This window comes from Aphidius gifuensis, linkage group LG3, assembly GCF_014905175.1.
Source record: "Aphidius gifuensis isolate YNYX2018 linkage group LG3, ASM1490517v1, whole genome shotgun sequence".
Taxonomy (NCBI): Eukaryota; Metazoa; Arthropoda; class Insecta; order Hymenoptera; family Braconidae; genus Aphidius; species Aphidius gifuensis.
The window spans coordinates 21567214-21582840 of record NC_057790.1 but is presented as its reverse complement, the minus strand read 5'-3'; the positions used below and the strand labels follow the sequence as shown (position 1 = coordinate 21582840).

General features: G+C 25.8%; 4 protein-coding genes across 7 annotated transcripts; 3 read left to right on the top strand and 1 right to left on the bottom strand.

The window, feature by feature from the left end:
- Positions 1–1417: 1417 nt before the first annotated feature.
- On the top strand, positions 1418–6690 carry LOC122852783. Its single transcript, XM_044152788.1, has 3 exons — positions 1418–1671; positions 1799–5152; positions 5219–6690. Exons 1-3 carry the CDS (start codon positions 1656–1658, stop codon positions 5326–5328), a joined length of 3480 nt encoding a protein of 1159 aa, XP_044008723.1. The 5' UTR covers positions 1418–1655; the 3' UTR covers positions 5329–6690.
- Positions 5339–9066, bottom strand: LOC122851041 (ornithine decarboxylase antizyme 1). Its single transcript, XM_044150090.1, has 4 exons — positions 9041–9066; positions 7559–7688; positions 7087–7336; positions 5339–7005 (listed from the first exon to the last, which is right to left on the bottom strand). Exons 1-4 carry the CDS (start codon positions 9064–9066, stop codon positions 6890–6892), a joined length of 522 nt encoding a protein of 173 aa, XP_044006025.1. The 3' UTR covers positions 5339–6889.
- Positions 9067–9669: 603 nt separating this feature from the next.
- LOC122852799 lies at positions 9670–11733 on the top strand. Of its 2 annotated transcripts, XR_006373871.1 has the most exons (7): positions 9670–9819; positions 9900–10020; positions 10099–10187; positions 10265–10385; positions 10462–10730; positions 10843–10949; positions 11026–11131. XR_006373871.1 is itself a non-coding variant. In XM_044152862.1 (6 exons), exons 1-6 carry the CDS (start codon positions 9700–9702, stop codon positions 11698–11700), a joined length of 1614 nt encoding a protein of 537 aa, XP_044008797.1. In that variant the 5' UTR covers positions 9670–9699; the 3' UTR covers positions 11701–11733. The 2 variants fall into 2 exon arrangements, 1 of the variants encoding a protein (XP_044008797.1); XM_044152862.1 differs by having other exon boundaries at positions 10462–10949; positions 11026–11733.
- A 374-nt stretch (positions 11734–12107) lies between these two features.
- Positions 12108–15326, top strand: LOC122852804 (YTH domain-containing protein 1). 3 transcript variants are annotated; one of them, XM_044152869.1, is made up of 6 exons: positions 12108–12383; positions 13583–13985; positions 14076–14292; positions 14351–14555; positions 14632–14935; positions 15001–15326. In XM_044152869.1, exons 2-6 carry the CDS (start codon positions 13636–13638, stop codon positions 15314–15316), a joined length of 1392 nt encoding a protein of 463 aa, XP_044008804.1. In that variant the 5' UTR covers positions 12108–12383; positions 13583–13635; the 3' UTR covers positions 15317–15326. The 3 variants fall into 3 exon arrangements, with proteins under 3 accessions (XP_044008804.1, XP_044008801.1, XP_044008803.1); XM_044152866.1 differs by having other exon boundaries at positions 12108–12497; XM_044152868.1 differs by lacking the exon at positions 12108–12383 and adding an exon at positions 13000–13335.
- The last annotated feature ends 301 nt before the right edge of the window (positions 15327–15627 follow it).

The window sequence follows — 15627 nt, the reverse complement described above, 5'->3', positions numbered from 1 at the left end:
TAATTTAAATAATTTTTAAAAAAAGTTCTTGAATAATTGAATTTAATACCCCATAAATTATAATTGATTTTGAAAAAATTAATTTTAATTAATAGTAAAATTAGTTACAAAAAAATTTTCCAAACTGACAAAACCCCGACAGAAAAATTCGAAAAAAATCGTATAAAAATCATGATAAAATCACGACAAAAATGACAAAAAATAAAAATAAAAAACGTCATAATAAATTTTTTATCTAAATAATAAATTTAATATTTTCTTAAACTTTTTATATAAATAGCCGATATAGATTTTTTACTCAGCTGGTAGATAATTAACTTAGCCTTAATAATAGCCAAACAATCAATAACTACATCATTTTATTCAGCTAGATTTTTCACTTAGCTAGATTTTCCACAGAGCTAGATTTTCTACTTAGCTATAATTGTAGCCAAACAATCAATATCTACATTATTTTACTTAGCTAGATTTTTTACTTATAGCTGTAATTATAGCCAAACAATCACTATCTACCTTATTTTACCAGCCAAATCTTTTACTTAGTTGTTAGATTTTTTTTTTCTAAATTTTTCTTGTCGCGATTTTTTTTGTCGTGATTTTTTTTATCGCGATTTTTTTTGTCGTGATTTTTTTTGTCAAAATTTGTTTTGTCGTGATTTTTTTTGTCGAGTTTTTTTTTGAAAATTTTTTTTGTCGTGGAATCAAAATTGGAAAAGTAAAAAATTTCTAAGAAAAAATTTCTCTGTTTGAAAAAATAAGCCCTCTAGTGTATATTTTCTGAACTTTCTTTTTGCATATTAGTTCGAAATATTTTAAATTTAAATAATTTTTATAATTTTATAATACTTGTATGCTTTTTATTTGACACTAGATGATAAAAAATATAATTTATATTCTTAATAAAAACATAATTAAATTATTTTTGCAATAATCACCATTTTATGAGACATCGTAGCCATTTTGTTGAACTGCTTTTCCCAAGGATGGACTTTAATTCACTCTAACTGTATGCAATTATCTTTTTAATAATAAAATTAAAACTCAACTTGATTAAAGGATTAATCAACGATATTTTTCCAATATTTGGAGCAACAATAAAAAATTATTTTAATATCAAATTTCGGTTTGGCTAAAGTAAACACGAAAACACAAAAAAACGAAATAGCCCTAAGTAAATGTCAATGGGGATATTTCTTGTAGCAACAATTATTTATTCTTATTTTTTTACGTTTTCTCGTATTTTGAATAAAGCTGAGTCTTTAAAAAAATTATAATTATCACATTAAAAAATTCAGCGCTTATTTTTTGATGATTAAATTAAGTTTATCTTTTTTATTTTATAAATTTATGTATACTTTGTAAAAAACCACTAGTCACAGAAAAAAAAACAATGGCGGATAATGATGATGTTCAGTAGATATTGTAGATATGTAAAATGCCTGCCATGTTGATATTTCGGGATCAGCCCAGTGTGTAAAAAGAACATTTTTTGGAAACAGCATCGTCAATCAATTGTTTTCTTTTTTTTTTGTTAGCAAACAAATGACAAATTTGTCAATAAATAAATTGTAATAATTTTGTAAATAATAATCAACAAAAGTTGAATGAATATTGTTTATAAAATTGTGTAAATTCTTTAACAATAATCATTGACAATGGCGGGAAAAACAGGTATAATTTTTATTTAATATAAAAAAATTATAAATAATTATCATAATAATATTAAACATTAAAAAAATAAAAAAAATTGTTGCTAAAATGTATTTATGTAATAATAATATAAAAAATTTTAATATAGAATCAACAAAAGTTGGACAAAAAAATCGTCTAATAACTCGTTCAATAACGACTACACGTCCTGTTGACATGACATTGAATCTTGATTGTGTTGATGAGCCATTGAGTGAGGCCCAGTTAACATACTTGGGTAAATCAAAAGAAAATTATGACAAAGTTCAGGCTAAAATTGATGAAATGATAAAAGATCACAATGCCCAATTAATTGCACAATCTGGACCAGTAAGTGCTTATCAATATTCTTTAATTCAAGCAGCACAAGCAAATATTATGAAGACGACTCATATGATGAATCAAAATCAACAAAAAAATCAACAAATAACACTTAATGTATTGAATAATTCAACTGTACAACAAGGTAATCTTCAACTTGTCATGGATCCACGAAAAGGTGTTATACTGAGTAATACTTCTCAAAATACAATTAACAATATGCAAAATCAATCTAAAAATGTATTAATATCACCGGCTGATAGTAATTCATTTTCTCGTCCTACTCGTCAAAGTACACCAAGAAATAAAGTACTTCAAGTACATCAGCCAGAAATAATTGAAGAGCCAATACTATCACCAGCAGCACCAGCTGTTCGTGTTCGTGCTAAACCACCAATGTCAACACCACCAAGTGGACCACCTCCTCAAAAAGCTAAACAACAAATGAGACAACAACCATCATCATTATCATCAGCAGTAGCAGCAGCAGTAGCAGCAGCAGCACAACAACACCAACAACAACCACCATCATCATCACAAGTACAAGTAGCACCAGCATCATCATCAATAAAAATTAATAATAGACCAACTGAACAAACAAGTATTGGTGGAATTGCAATTGGTGTTAAAAGTTCAATAAATGAAGCAATTGAAGAAGCTAAAAAAAATCAACCTGATGGTAGAGAAATTGCATTTAATAAAGTTAATGGTGGACGAACATATCCATCATTGGTTGTTGTTGCACGTCCTGGTTTACATTCTAAAGAAATTTCACCATCAATTGCAAGTAAAGAACGTGCTGAACTTGATGCTAAAGTTAAAAATGTATTAATGTTTTCATCAACGCGTTTTGCTGAATGGTTAATACAACAGGGTCTTGTTAAATCAGAACAATATTGTAATCAACATTCTGGTTATCAGCCAAAATTAAAACTTGGTATGTATAATGATGCTGGTACATTTCCATATTCTGGTGGTTATGTATGGGTATCAAGTTGTTGTGAGGATCGTTTTGTATCAGTATTTTCTGGTTCAATATTTCAAGGATCACCACATTTACCAACTGTATTACTTAAATTAATTTATCATTGGTCATGTCAAACAAATGTACAAAATGTTATATCATGGGTTAAAGTATCAAATGTATATGTTAAAAATTTTTTTACAAATTTACGTAGTATTTGTACTGCTGCAATATGGGATAAAAGTAAATTAATTGGTGGTAAAGGAAGAAGTATACAAGTTGGTGTTATAAGTCTTGGTACAACATCACAAGATGGTAATTTACGTCAAGTTAAAGTTGAAGTACTTGGTATATTAAATACTGAAACTGGACAAATAAGATTACGTGCTTGTGATCCAGTACCAGAAGGTGATAAAACTTATCGTCGTCGTTTTAATCATATATTACAACCACTTAAAGATTGGGTACATAAAGATTCAAAAATATTAACTGATTATACAGTTGATAAAGCAACACTTAATGAACTTGGTTTTAATCAAGTTACACAAATTGCATATGGTGATCAATCAGCACGTAATGCACGTAGTAATTTTGGAATAATGGATTATTTACGTAAAATTGTACCACGTATGTTTCAAAATACATTGAGTTTATTAAATCGTCAAATGATACAACAATTTCTTGATGAACTTGTATGGCGTGAAACATTTGGTGTAACATCATCAAGAGCATTTCAAAGTATCATAACACATATTGCTGAACAAACACGTGCATCTGTATCTGAAAATTTATTAGATCGTTTAGCTAAAATATCAGCAAATCCATTTTATGATTGGTCATATTCAAAAAATTCATCCACCACAAAAGATTCATCATCACACAATGAACATCAACAACAACAACAACAACAAATGTTACCAGTTAAACAAACAGTATCATCAACATCATCAGCAGCAGCAGCATTTTTAAGTGGTAATAAAAGATCAAGAAAACGAACAGCAACAAATATATCAACAACAGCAAGTCCTGAACCAGAAACAAAACGTACAAAAAGTCCTGATTTAAATTATAACAATCCAAATGATCAAACATCACTTTTTAAATTTTATTATGCAATTTCTGAAGGTGATAAAGCAACAACATCTAAAAATGAAAAACGTAATGTTAATTTTACATGTTTTTTATGTTCATTTGTTATGAAATCAAATACTGAAGTTATGGAACATATGATACGTCATGTACCACCACGTGTACCAGGACAACCAGATATTCATGTTTGTCGTTATTGTTGTGCAGCATTTTCATCAAAACATCAAATGGTTATTCATGTTACTGAAGCACATAGTACATTTGGTAATGGTGATGGTGATATGGTTGTTTGTGGTATATGTGAACATAAATTTGCAAATAGTAATCTTCTTGTTGAACATATGTCAACAACACATATACCATCTGAAATGCCATATAGATGTGATTGTTGTGGTTATCGTACATCATCACATAAAGATGTTATTGATCATTTTTATAAAGTACATGAAAAAGGTGAATATTTACAATGTCCATATTGTTTAAAATTAATGCATTATTATATTGATAATGGTTCACCAATATCATCAAATATTCATTCATATTTGGTACATATGCAACGTCATATTGTTAGAAGAGAAAAAGAACATGGTGGTGGTAATAAATGTTCAAGATGTTGTTTATGGTTTAATCAAACAAGTTCATTAAAAACACATAAACGTGAACTTCATCATGTATGTGATGCTCCAAAAATAACACCACCACTTATTAATGATAAAAATATTATGATATCAAAATCACGTCATTCATTAAGAGCTTTTATGGAAATGGATTATTCAACAACTGAATTACCAAATGATCTTAATAGATGGCCAAATGGTCCAATAACAGTTAATGCACGACATTTAAATTTACGTTGTCAAGAATGTGAAGAAGATATTGATGAACCTGAACATTATCCTGGTGAACAAAAATGTGAACAATGCCGTTATGTAACATGTTGCTGGCGTGCATTTAAAGAACATCAACAACAAGTTCATAATGAACGTCCAATGACTAGTTTGGTTGTACCATCACCATTAATAAATATACCACTTGAACGTAAAATGCATTGTGGCTGTGGTTTTTCAACAAAAGATGGAAATTTACTTGGTAATTATTATTTGAAAATTTATTTATTAATAATTGTTATTAATTTAATTTAATTTATTATTTCAGCTAATCATTTTGTCAAATGTTCAATTGGAAAAATATTAAAAGCTTCTGGTGAAAAACGTGGATCATCAGGAATGCTTGATAGTCTCGGTTTGGTACCAAAAACTTATTAGTCATTATATGTTCTTTTTATTTTTTTTCACACGGACTAAAAAAACAACAGCTTGATCTTCTTGAATGTCGACGTATTTTTCTCTTTTTTCTCTCTTGTTTTTTTAATTTGTATAATATAATACTTAAAATTTACTAAATATAAAAACAAAAAGAAATAAACATTTATTATCTGATATATTTACCGAAAAATAAGTAACAATTTTAGTCAATTTTTAAACCTGAAAACATCTTTTTTTTTTTTAAAATCATTTTAATGTACTTTATTAGTATGTGCAATGTGTGAATTTAATTGAGAATCAATCAAGATATTAACGTCGAAAAGAAAATTAATTTGACAAAGGGAAATCATTTGTTTTTTAATTAAAGGGATGGTGTTAGAATGGAAAAAAAATAATTAAATATTGAATTTGATCAATATTAATTTGTAATAATTCAAAATTTACATGGAATATTTTACCATTTTTTTTTTTGCACTTAAATCTACTTAAAATCTAATATCCAACAATCCTACTAGAATTTTTTTTTTTTTTTTTTGTATTTTTTCATAAATTTTACATTTTTTTTGTATTTTTCATAAATTTTTTTCATTTAATATTAAGTATCTGTATGGTTTAACACAGAGTAGCACTTACAAATGTAAATATCGCTATTAATCGATTGAGAATTACTATGATTACCATTAATTCTAACAAAATTATAATAACTATTTGATAAAGTTAAATGACAAGAATTTATAAATCAAAAACAGGGTTAATAGTAGCAAATAATTAGAAGCAGAAAAATTATAATAATCATCGGTTAATGTAGTTTACAATGGGGTAAAAATTTTCTAACAACAAATAAAAATTACAAAGTAATTGATTACATTGTAATTTTTTAAACTATAAATACATAACACTCTATTGAGTGAAAAGATAATACTTAGAATAAGTCAAAATAAAAATTCTCAATCTGCCACGAATTAATAACGATATTTAAATAAGTAAGAATATTAAAAATAACTTGATAAATTCAATGCGCAATTGTTTTTTTTTTTTCGAAATAATAACCTTGATATAATTGGCTTAAAAGATGTTCAAGAAAAAATGTGCAAGTTGAATTATCGAAGCCATTTAAAAATAGTGTGGAGAAACAGATATTTTTTTTTTTCAAATCTTCTGTGAGCTTATTATCATTTTGACAATTGATATTATATTGTCACAAAGTGAATTGTTAATTGAAGCTTATAATATTTACGAGCCCTACCTTTTGCAACTAAATATATACTTTTTTTTTTTTTTTCAATATGTATATTTTGTTTTCGTAAAGTACTTATTAATCATTCAAGTTTAATGCATATTATTTTCTTTGATTAATTAATTTGTTTTATAATATTTTGGTATTTCTGATTTTATTAAAAAAGAAAAATTGCTGCTTAAGCAGTTTTCATAACTGAAAACTGTAGCACAAGGGCGCGTACAGCAAAATAAAAATTGTAAATATATATTTTTGAAAAATGTTTATAATAAATATGCAATTAAACTTGTAATGTGTTAATAAATTTAAGTCCCTTTGATGCAATTACTCCATTGTGTAAAGCATGTAGAGATTACCAGAATCACATTGTGGTGGTATTAAATTGTGATTTGGTGGTAGTACAGTGAATCCAAGAAACATGAAAGTACGAACTAACATGGCTAGAAAAAAAAATAAAATATAATTAATAACATAATTAATTATCAATAAAAGATATAAATTAAATAAACAAATTAAATTACCTCTATCAGTACGATCTTTACGAAGACAAACAACAATATTGTGACATTGTAATGTCTCTTCAGCATATTCCAATAGTGATACAAAACCTTCTTTTGATCCTTCAGGTAATAAACAACTTGGTACACATATATAAAGTGTACCACGCCATATTATTGTTTCCCATTGGACAGAGGTGGTTTCTGTCAAATGAAGGGTGAAGGCTAAACGTAGTGACTCGTTATTTTTAACAGCTTTTAACAATTCCTCTTCCTGTTTTAATTAATTGAGAAAAAGAAATAATAAATAACATCATTCAATGACGTCAATTGTCAATAATTTTAAATGGTATGTAAAAAAAAATTAAATAGTAAATTGATGATGATGATGATATTTCTTTTCAAGGCAATATAAATTAAATAAAATGTATTTTAAATATGACTATACAAATAAACATCTGTTTATTATCAATTAATAAATAAATTAAATACATACTGATACAATATGTGAGCTCACAGAGAGCTGACTCTGTTTAATCCCCACACCGCGGCTCTCTGTGTTAACAGCGGATACAGATAATGCGGCATGGGGCGCATCAGGAGTACCACAGAGGCCCCACACCCAATGTTATGGAATAATATTGCTGCTGAGCACTGATCTCATCAAGTGATTCTTCCATTGTCTTACTTGATGACTCCCTTTAATAACAATAATATATTTTAAATTATTATTATTCAATTTAATAAATAAACTATGACAATTATCAATAATTTCTTTATCAATTGTTATTAAACTATAAATTTATTTTTTTATTAATTCAATTTTTTTTTCACAAGATGTTTGATATATTTGATAAGTAGGTAGTGTTATTTATTTTATTTTTTTTAATTTTATAAGACTTGAATAACACTTTTTATTATTTACAATTGACTTGAGCTGAATGATATTTGATAAGATTGTTTTGCTCCAACAGTAGATTAATATTTATGATATAACAAATATAACATTTATCAAATAATTAAATTTTTTTTAACACAAATGATTTTATTTTATACTTGGAAAAAATAAATGTATTATTTGAGATAATAATTATTGATAAGAACTGATTATTTTCATGAACATTGTGATTAATTTTTTTATTGTAAAATTATTTTATAAAAAATTAAACTGCGCAGTTGGATGAGAAAAACAAAAGTAATAAAATTTAATTTAAAAAATGACTATGTGGCTTGTTGTTTTGTGTATTTATAGATAATTTTAGTATATGCTTTGTCATATTAACTTTGAATTAATATAAATTAAGCCATTTTGTACACGTGATTTTGATAAATATAACAAATTTATGACTCTAGTTAGCTTTTAAGATAAATTTTAAAAAATATACCAAAATTTATTGTAAGATTAACATTATTTTTACTCAATTTAACAAGTTGTTTTTGTATTTTTAATTTTTTTAAATTAACAACTTAGATTAAATAATGACTTATTAATTTTTTTATTTTTTTAAATATATTTTAACAAGTGTTCATGGTCAAATGAAAAAAAAATATATCCATGAATCAGTTAATTAATAATTTATTGTTTTTTAAAAATAAAAAAAATAAATCATTGACCTTAGTAACAACGTTGTCAACATGTTGACATTTACAGTAGTATAATAAAAATAAAAAAAAAAATAATAATAAAATATGTCGGTCATTGGACTTGTGAAAAAAAATGAAAAAATTACAAGTCATTATGTAAATTATTGAGGGAAAATAATATAGGTCAAGTTGGTTGTAATATTATTATAAATGATTTGCAAAAAAAAATAAATATAGGTATATATTACAAGGGATAATTGAAAAACAAAATGGTGTCGACGAATGGAAAGGCAAAGGTAAAATGAATCAAAAACATGGCGTGATGATTGCTGAGAAATTGTGAGAGAATATTTCATCAAGGAGAAAATATGAAAAAAAAAAATTTTTAACTTACCAATTACTTGATATTAAACTCGGCATTATTTCAACGTTTTTACTACTTTTCCAATTAATTAACGATAATGAACTGATACTCATACTTCTTTTTTCGTGAAATCTTGACGATTTTACAATATAATTGTTGAAAAAAAAATTTCACCTTTCAGGAGAAATAAATTATTATTTTTTCTAATAATGATACGTGCTTGTTGCTGGCTTGATAATGTCTGGTTTTACCGAATGGAGCAAGTCCAATTCACAGGGGCAATTTTACACTTTAGGGCTTTTTTTTTCCGATGGCGGCGCTTGAAAAACTTTTTGTCAAACCTCTACATTAAATATAATTCATGGCTTGGAGCCATTCAAAAGTCGAAACTCGGTTGGTCAGTCCCAGTCTAGGCAAGTCTAGGATTGTCTAAGAATAAATATTAATTTTAATAATAAATAAATATTTATTAACTTGGTTATGTGTAGTGAAAAACAGTGCTTAAAAATTTTTTGATCTTTTTAAATAATATATATATAACATAACTAAAACGTGGTTACAGAAGTTATGTTTGATAAAAAACATAGAGCTCAAAAATCTTTATCTTTTTTAATATAATATAATAAAAAAATATTGAACCAAAACTTGATTAAATTAAATAGTAGATACCACATTTTAATTTTATCGATATGAGTTCTACAAGATTACGTAAATGTAAAATAATACGCAAGTGGAAAAAAGGATGTATAAAAAAATCTAAGGATACAAGTTACATTTCAATACGTGCCTTCAACAAAAAGGATAATAAGGTTTGTACAAAATTCTTTGTTTTCCGCCATGCTTGTAGATTAAATATTAAATAATAAACATTGATTATAATTCTTTTTAGGCATACTATCAGCTTCATAATGATGATGCCAAAAATACGACGATTGACTTTGGTAATTATTATTGCCTGGCTGAAATATCAATGTATCTGCCAGCATGTAAAAGACCAAAAATTGCTTTAGGTATGATAATTATAACATATTAATTATTTGATTTTTTTAAAATTATTTTGTAATGACTATGAATTTATTTCTGTTTAGTTTGCAAGAAATGGAAAAAAGGATGTGTAAAAAAATCTAAGTTTACAAATCAAAATTCACCACGTGCCTTCAACAAAAAGAATAATAAGGTTTGTACAAAATGCTTTATTTTTCACCATGCTTGTAGATTGAATATTAAATAATAAACATTAATTATTGTTTTTAGACATACTATCAGCATTATGATGATGACGCCAAAAATACGGCGATTGACTTTGTTAATGATGATTGCCTGGCTGAAATATTCACGTATCTGTCAGTATGTGAAAGACCAAAAATTGCTTTAGGTATGATACTTATAACATTAATTATTTGATTTTTTTAAAAATTATTTTGTAATAACTGAATTTATTTTTTTTTTAGTTTGCAAGAAATGGAAACAGGCTTTTGATCATTCTTGGCAGAGTGTAAAAAAACTTGAATTAACTCATTGGGAATATAATGAGTGTCCAAGTTATTTAAAAAAATATACAGAACTTTATGGACAAGTACGGTTTTTGAAATTGCTGCTTGACAAGTGTGGTCGTTATTTAACAGAATTAGATTTGTCAGCCCATGGTTATGATTGCATAGTGCCAATTATTAATAAATCTTGTCCAAACCTCGTAAAACTTCGTTTAAGATTTAAGAAGGTATTATTTGGAGAATCTCTAATTAATGCATTTTCACGTCTATCTAAATTAAAAGTATTAAAAATTATATTTCAACATGTTGATAATAATATATATTTCTCTGATACATTAGTTAATACATTGAGAAGCGTTGCTGGTACATTAACTGAACTGACTCTGTCAAATTGGAATGAAGAACATTTATATAAACGCTTGAGAATTCCAGAATCATTTATTCATGTACGTTAAACTTTATATTTATTACCAAAAAAATTTTTATTCTTGACATATACTTATGAATGATTTTTTTTTGCAGATTCTTCCTGAATTAACGGCCTTGAAATCAATTGAAACTGTTGGCATATTTATTGATATTGATTTATTCGTGCATCTGGAAAATTTGGGAATATTAGTCATCAGTCACGATTATAATCAGTGGCTTCACAACAATACTCGCAACAATATTAGCAATACAATTCTGTATAAAAATATAACAATGCTGAATTTAAAGAATTACCAAGCTACAGATGATTGTTTATATACTATAGCCAATTGCCTGGAGAATTTAAGTGCGATTACGACATTATGTGAACGGGTAACCGATGCTGGTATAGTAACTATTTCAAAGATGAGTAATTTAACATATCTTTATCTTTGTGGCCCTAGTTACGTCACCGATTCTTCAATTAAATTACTTAAAAATTTAAAATGTTTACATTTACCATGCAGCAATAAAATTACTGAAATTTCAATCACGAAAATTTTTGAAAATTCACCAGAGATAGAAACGTTTTACTTTTTAAAAACACCTGTTAGTTCTGAATTTTTAAATAGAGCAGCAAAAATAGCAACAAATCGAAAAATATTGTTGCAGTTGGGTCTTTTATATACACCTGGTATAAAACAATATGAATCGAAATATTTACGCTTAGTTCTATTCAATTTATTAAAAGAAAGGGTGTATTGGTGGTTAAACTTTAAGGATATATGAAAATTAATTTTAAAATTAAAAAAAAAAAATTATTTATTTTATTTAATTATTTATTTAGTATGTAAATATTTTATTAATAAAGACAGTGAATTTTTATAATAAACAAATAAAAAAATAACAATAAATTTTTTGAGTATTTAATTTAATTAAAATGTTTTTTTTTTTTTAATTTAATTTATCCTTTTTTTATTGTTTTAATATAGTTTTTTAATTAAAGTCATTTGAAGGGTCAAAAAATTGGCGCTCTTTTTTATCCTCCAATGAAAATTCGACAAATTTAAAGATGTCTTCTCCCTGTTGGAAAAAAAAAACAAGACATATTTTCATGAAGCGACAAATTGAGCTTGACAAAGGATGACTTGATAAAAAAAAAAATAACAATAATAATCGGAGTAAAATTTTTTTTTATTTTTTTTTTGATAAAAAAGTGACTCCATTGTTGAAGCCTCAACAAGAACTGTTTACTCTGACAACGCTTGTCAATTTCAAGCTAAAATAAACAACTTAAATTAATAAAAATAGTATTTATATATTAATAATTGTCTTGGTGATTTATAAATAATTGTTTTGTGTTGTATTATTATCGTGTTTGGACATAAAAATAAATAAAAACAACAAAAAAATAAGCCTTCTGTCAAAAAAAAAAAAAGAGTCTTCGTGGGATTGTGGCATATATTTGTGAGGTGAAAAGTGATGTTTCAAGTGACAAGGAATATATACATATATATATAAATTAATTATATATATGTATATGTATATATATGTCTAAATAAATATATATACGTATATGTGTAAATGTAAGTGTGAGCTAAATTAAAAAAAAAAAAAAATAGCTCAATGGAACTTTATGTTGTTTGCAACACACAAAGCACGAACAATAATTTATTTTCTTCTAAAATAATTAAACATATATATATCAAGTTTTACTCCAAAAAATTACACCATCAAGTTTTTTTTAAATATATAAAAAAGAAATAGTTTTCGTTTTTTAAAAAATAAGTGAGGGCCTCAGAGAGACGTTGTTGTTTTTAGTTAAAATTTTTAAATTAATCATCCAAGTGATATTTATTTTCCTAAACATATTGTTAAAAAAAGATAAAAAACAAAAAAAAAAAAAATCATTATCATAATAATTCACCCAAAAAAAGAATAATAACAATGAACTAAAAAAAAAAAAAAAAATTATTTTTATTGATTTGCTATCTAAATATTCATGCACTTTCTTGTGTAAAAAAAAATTACTGTGATTTATTAAATTTTTTTTTTTTAATACTAAAATTAATTAAAAGAAATATATATATATTTTTTTTTTAATCAATGGACTTTGTTGTGTACGTTATCACGTTATAATTTCAACCGCGAAAATAAAAATATAAATAAAAAAATATATATACATATTTAAAGTTACTGAAAGTGCAAGAAACGAAAGAGTTATTATCACGTTATTTGTGGACTTGCAATGATTAAAAAAATAAATAATAATAAATAAATAATAATAATTACTATATACTATATTTTTATTGTTATTTTCTATCGTTGGTTTTTTAAAAAAAACATAATGTCTAGCCCCAAAAATTTAAGACAATGGTGTTATTATTTTGTGAATTTTATGGAACGTTTTTATCACCGTCAAAAGTATGGATAATCATATTAATTCAGTAATAATTATAGTATTTAAATTACATCAAAAAATAATTGATAAATTTGTTTATTTATTATACAAAGGGAAAATTAAAAATAATTATAAAATTTATATGTAATATATGTGTGTCGGTATGAGAATGGCATTTTATAATTTTTAATATTATGTTGTAATGATTGTCGTTAATAATAATATACAATTGTCTGATATTATTAATAAAATTAATTATTTTTATTTCAGAAATTTCTTTTTAACAATCGACATAAAACCAGGCTGATTTTTTTTTTAACAAAATGGAAAACGCTGTTGATGGTGGTGATAATATAAATTTGTGTCTTGGTGAAAATGATATTGTTGATGAATTAAAAATTGGAGCTGATGAAACGTATGACACAAGAAGTGAAGTATCATCAAGTTCATCTGATTCAGATTCAAGCCAACCAAGTATTAGTTCAGTATCGACTAAATCATCACGTGGTGATAATAAAAGAAATCGTAAAACTCGAGGTAAACGTGGACGTTCACATGATAGTGATTCATCAAGTCCAGATACAAAACGTGCAAGATCTAAAGAAAATAATAAAGAAACACCAAAAAATTATGATTATATTACAAAACTAAATTACTTATTTAGAGATGCAAGGTTTATAATAATTTTTTTTTTATATTTTACTCATAAATAATTTATACTTTTGGCATTATTTAAACATTTGTTTCTATTTTTATTTAATAGATTTTTCATCATCAAATCAAATAACGCTGAGAATATAACATTGTCAAAAGCCAAAGGTGTTTGGAGTACATTACCACAAAATGAAGCAAATTTAAATCAAGCATACAAAGAATCAAGAAATGTATTGCTTATTTTTTCAGTTAAAGAATCTGGTAAATTTGCTGGTATTGCAAGATTAAGTACTGAATCACGTAGAGATGTTACACCAATATCATGGGTAAATAATATATTTAAAAAACAGTTTATAAATAATTATAATTAATTAAATATTATAGGTATTACCACCAGGTTTATCAGCAAAAGTACTTGGTGGTGTATTTAAAGTTGATTGGATATGTAGAAAAGAATTACCATTTACATCAACATTACATTTATATAATCCTTGGAATGATGGTAAACAAGTAAAAATTGGTCGTGATGGACAAGAAATTGAGCCACGTGTTGCTGAAGAACTTTGTCGTTTATTTCCTGAAGATGATGGTATTTATTTTTATAATTTTATACTAAATATATCCATTTATATATTGTATTATATTTTGTTTATGTATTTTATTAGCAATTGAAATGACACCCATATTAAGAAAGTCAAAAGAAGCAGCTAAAAATGTTATAAAACCAATTGGTAATAAAACAAGAAATAATCGTCCAGTTGGTAGTGCTGGAGCACCAAGATTTTTACGTTCACGTGGTGGTGCTAGAGGTGGTGGTGGTGGTAGTGGTGGACGAAGATTATTTTTAACATCAAGATCACGTTTAGCATCATTAGCAAGAGGTGGACATTTGGGTGATCATAGGGGACACAGTGATTATAATCCACGTTATGGAAGTTGGTACAATCGAGGTGATTCATCATACTCAAAGTAAGTTAATTATTGATTATAAATTATATTGATCATTATAATTTAATTTAAATTATTTTTAACAGAGGCTATGGAACATCAAGTATTGCTGCAGCAGCTGAAGCATATGTTGCTGATTATATGAGAACAATGCAACATCAATTACCTCCATTACCTCCTTATTCATCATCTCATCATTATGATAATTTACCACCACCACCACCTCCACCACGTTACTACGATGGTATACCACTTTATAATGGTAGTTCACCACTTGATAAACGCAATTATGAACGAAGTGTTGATGAATTTTTATGGCGTACATCTAGTCGTCATCGGCGTCATCACAGTGAACATAGATCAGTTCGTGATCATCATCATCGACATCGTGACAGAAGATAAATTAAATATACTTTTTTTTTCCTATTATTATGGTAAAATTATATTCATTATTTACATTGATCATTGTAATTATTGATCGATAATTTATTGTCCCACTGAATTTTTTCGTAATTTATAATTACAATAAAAATTAAGATGACTTCATAACATAATTTATAAATAATTTTTGATTACAAGAAAAAAAAAAAAGAAACATATTTTAAGAATTAATTAATTTTTTTTATTTTATTGCACTCACAAGTTTTTTTTTTTATAATCGTTGTCATTTGTCAATGTCATAAAAATACCGTAATAAAATATATATAAATATA